Genomic DNA, 3,275 nt, shown 5'->3' with positions numbered 1-3,275 from the left:
CCCGGGGGCTGCGGGCGGGGGTCCCGGAGGGAGGCGCTGGGGATCTCACCGCTTCCAGGGAACAGGCGTCTGTCTACGCGCACAGGAAGCCCTGGCTCCCCGCTGCGCAGACCGTGCCTCGGTTCCCCCCTCAGTGGAAAGGGAAGGATCGCAGAACCGCAGGAAAGGACAGAGGCGGCATCTCCACGTGGAGGGAGGAGGGCAGGGGCTCCCACTGCTTTTAGGGGAGGGCAGGCACAGCCCCGCTGGGGGGCGGTGGGTCGGGGTCCCCAGCACCATCTCCGGGTTCGGTGGCCCACTCGGAGGACTCAGGCCTCGGCACACAGTCACGCTCACGCCCGGATTCATCACGGCGGCGGAAGGACACCGCACAGTTAGCCGGGGAATCAGCCGGCTTCCAGACCGCTCTCCCGGGGCAGCCACACGGGCACGCGCGTCCCCCAGCAGAGAGAGGGGCCGGGAAGCTCATCAGAGGCGCGGCGCCCAGGGTTTTATTGGGGGCAGGTCCCCAGTCAGCACCCCCTGCCCGGAACATGCCCACGTCCCAGCTCCCAAGGGAACGCAGATGCCAGCAGAAGCCCCGTTGTTTGGGAGAGTTTAGGCTCAGGGACCCCCGCCCAAAACCCAGGCTCCGGGACACCAGCCAGGGGCAGCCGCAGGCGCGCAGGGGCCTCAGGCCTGCTGTGTCCGCCCGGTTCTGTGTCAGGCCTGCACGCGCTGCGGGAATTTGCAAGCTAAAACACGGGCCCCGAGTGCAGATGGAACAAAGCGCTGAGCTGGGCTCCAGACCAGCTCTGCTGTTTTGAGGCTGTTGGGACCCTGGGCACGTGATGAGACCTCTCCGTGCCTCAGTTTCCCCTCCAGAAGGGGAAGGATCACAGAACCTGCCCCAGAAGGGTTTAGAGAACAGATGGGTCAGATTCTCAGCACTGCGCCCACCACATGGTAAGCAGTCGATGAGGTCTAGTTATTAAAAGTAAATTAATATTATTTTAATCCTCACCTGAGGGTATGTTTTTATTGATTTTGAGAGAGAGAGAGAGAGAGAGAGAGAGAAACATTGATCAGTTGCCACCTGGACAGGAAAAGCCCCATCGAGGAATGAAACCCACAACCTAGGCATGTGCCCTGACCAGGAATCGAACCCAAAACCTTCTGGTTCGTGAGACGACGCTCCAACTAATTGAGCCACCCAGCCAGGACTTGATGTTAATATTCCTGATGCATAATCATTCATCATCATTTTAACGGCATTAATAAGAAACCACATCCCTGCCTGGCTGGCGTGGCTCCGTGGTTGAGCATCAACCTATGAACCAGGAGGTTACGGTTCGATTCCCAGTCTGGGTTTTGGGCTTGATCCCCAGTGATCATGCCATGTCTGTCTCTCAGCCCCTCCTCTCTGAGCCCGCGAGGCGGTGCCGTCATCACCCCGTGTAACAGGAGGGAACTGAGGCTGGGGCTCTCTGCACCCAGGGTCACATGGGTGGTGTGCGCTTCCCCCACCCTCCCTGCCCTGTGCGACCCTCCCCCCTGCGGCTCCCCGTTTCCCAGGGGTTGGTGACCCCAGGGTTTAGGTCAAAGGACAGCCTGTGTTAATGACTGTCACGCAACATACGTGCTCTGTGGTCCACGCGCAGGGGGTATAGAGGGGCGAATGAGTTATTGGGAGTTTTATTTACCCTGAGGTGTGTCGCCGATTGTTAGTATGTGAACGAGTCACATGGCTTTCCTAGAGGAGGCAGTAGCCCTGATATCCATGCAGGGAAACTGAGGCTGGGAGGGTACTGATGGCAGGAGATGTTCTTACTATAACTCGTTTACCCTCCCAGCGACTCGTTGGTGGGTGTTGTGATCAAGCCCCTTTCACAGATGAGGAAACTGAGGCACAGGGTTTCAGTGATGTGCTCAAGGCCGCTCAGCCAGTCAGTGGCAGGGCCCCCCGGGCAGGGCTGGGAAGGGCTCCACCGCCTTACGGGATAGCAGGGGGGCCGAGGGGATCAAGGGGGCCGGGCGGGGTCCCCTCAACCCTCTTCTGTGGCACCTTGACTCCTCCACCCAGATCTGCTGGAGAAGTCGCGGGCCATCCGCCAGGCCAAGGACGAGTGCAGCTTCCACATCTTCTACCAGCTGTTGGGCGGCGCCGGCGAGCAGCTCAAGGGTCCGTGTTGCTGCTGGGCCCCGGCAGGAGGCGTGGGAGGAGGCAGGGGGCCCCTGGTGCCTGTCCGGCTCCTGCCGGGCAGTGGATGTTGTGGCCTCCTGGATCCCGCGACCCCTGGCCTCACAACTTGTGCCCACATAGTCCTGCCCCCCGCACTGGCCCCCCTGCCCTCTGGCCCTGCTGCCTCCCGGGTCTTGATCTCACTGGCCCGGTGGCCACGTGGCTCCTGCTCACGCTCACGTCTCTCTGCTCACTCCAGCGGGTGTGACTCCTGCTTTGCTGTGGCTCCCGCGGCCTCTCCTCCCGTGGTCCTGGCCTGGGCGGCTTCCCGGCTCTCCTCGCTCTGCTGATGCCTGAGGTTCTCCTGCCTCTCGCTCCCATCCTCCCACCACTCCTCCCGCTCCCGCTCCTCCTGCCGGTGGCTACGACAGCGGCCCCCACTGTCCCCGCTGCCTGCGCTCCTCCTGCCGGTGGCTATGACAGCGGCCCCCACTGTCCCGGCTGCCTGCTGTCCGAGGCTCCTCTCATTCTGGCTCCTGCCCCCCTCTTGGCCCCCCTCACCCAGGCTCCCGCTCACGGTGGCTTCTGAGCCACACGCCCTCTGCTGCTGCCCCTGCCGTGGCTTCTGCTAACTCGGGGCCCCTCCGGCCCATTGCTTCTGCTGACCAGCGGCTCCTGCCTGCTCTGGGCAACCCCGGCACAGGAGACTCCCTATGGGAGGAGGGAAGACTAATGGTCTAAGACGTGCTAAGTAAGCACCCACTTTACCCCCTGTCCAAACAGGGCCCCTGAGGAAAGGCTCCTCCCTCGTTGAACCGAGGAGGAGACCGAGGGTCCCAGTGGGGAAGGGCCTGGCCTGGGGTGGCCTCCGAGGAAGCTGGGATGTGAGTCGACCTCCACTGTTCACCCTTGACCTCGGCCCCCACTCCTTCCCCTGCAGCCGACCTGCTCCTGGAGCCTTGCTCCCAGTACCGCTTCCTCACCAACGGGCCCGCGTCCTCCCCCGGCCAGGAGCGTGAGCTCTTCCAGGAGACGCTGGAGTCCCTGCGTGTCCTGGGATTCACCCACGAGGAGATCACCTGTGAGTGTGCCCTGGGCCCTCGAAGGGTGGGGG

At 62.9% G+C, this 3,275-nt stretch overlaps 1 protein-coding gene across 1 annotated transcript in view; it reads left to right on the top strand.

The window, feature by feature from the left end:
• MYH14 (myosin, heavy chain 14, non-muscle) overlaps nt 1–3,275 on the top strand; it is a 76,732-nt gene that overhangs the window by 14,524 nt on the left and 58,933 nt on the right. Inside the window, exons 8-9 of the mRNA XM_015564002.1 lie at nt 2,063–2,161; nt 3,102–3,242. Coding sequence (XP_015419488.1) covers nt 2,063–2,161; nt 3,102–3,242 — 240 coding nt within the window. The remainder of the gene's footprint in view (nt 1–2,062; nt 2,162–3,101; nt 3,243–3,275) is intronic.

The sequence above is a fragment of the Myotis davidii genome, unplaced genomic scaffold (genome assembly GCF_000327345.1).
Source record: "Myotis davidii unplaced genomic scaffold, ASM32734v1 scaffold358, whole genome shotgun sequence".
NCBI classification, from domain to species: Eukaryota; Metazoa; Chordata; class Mammalia; order Chiroptera; family Vespertilionidae; genus Myotis; species Myotis davidii.
The sequence above is the reverse complement of the archived record's forward strand: the minus strand, read 5'-3'. Positions and strand labels throughout refer to the sequence as shown.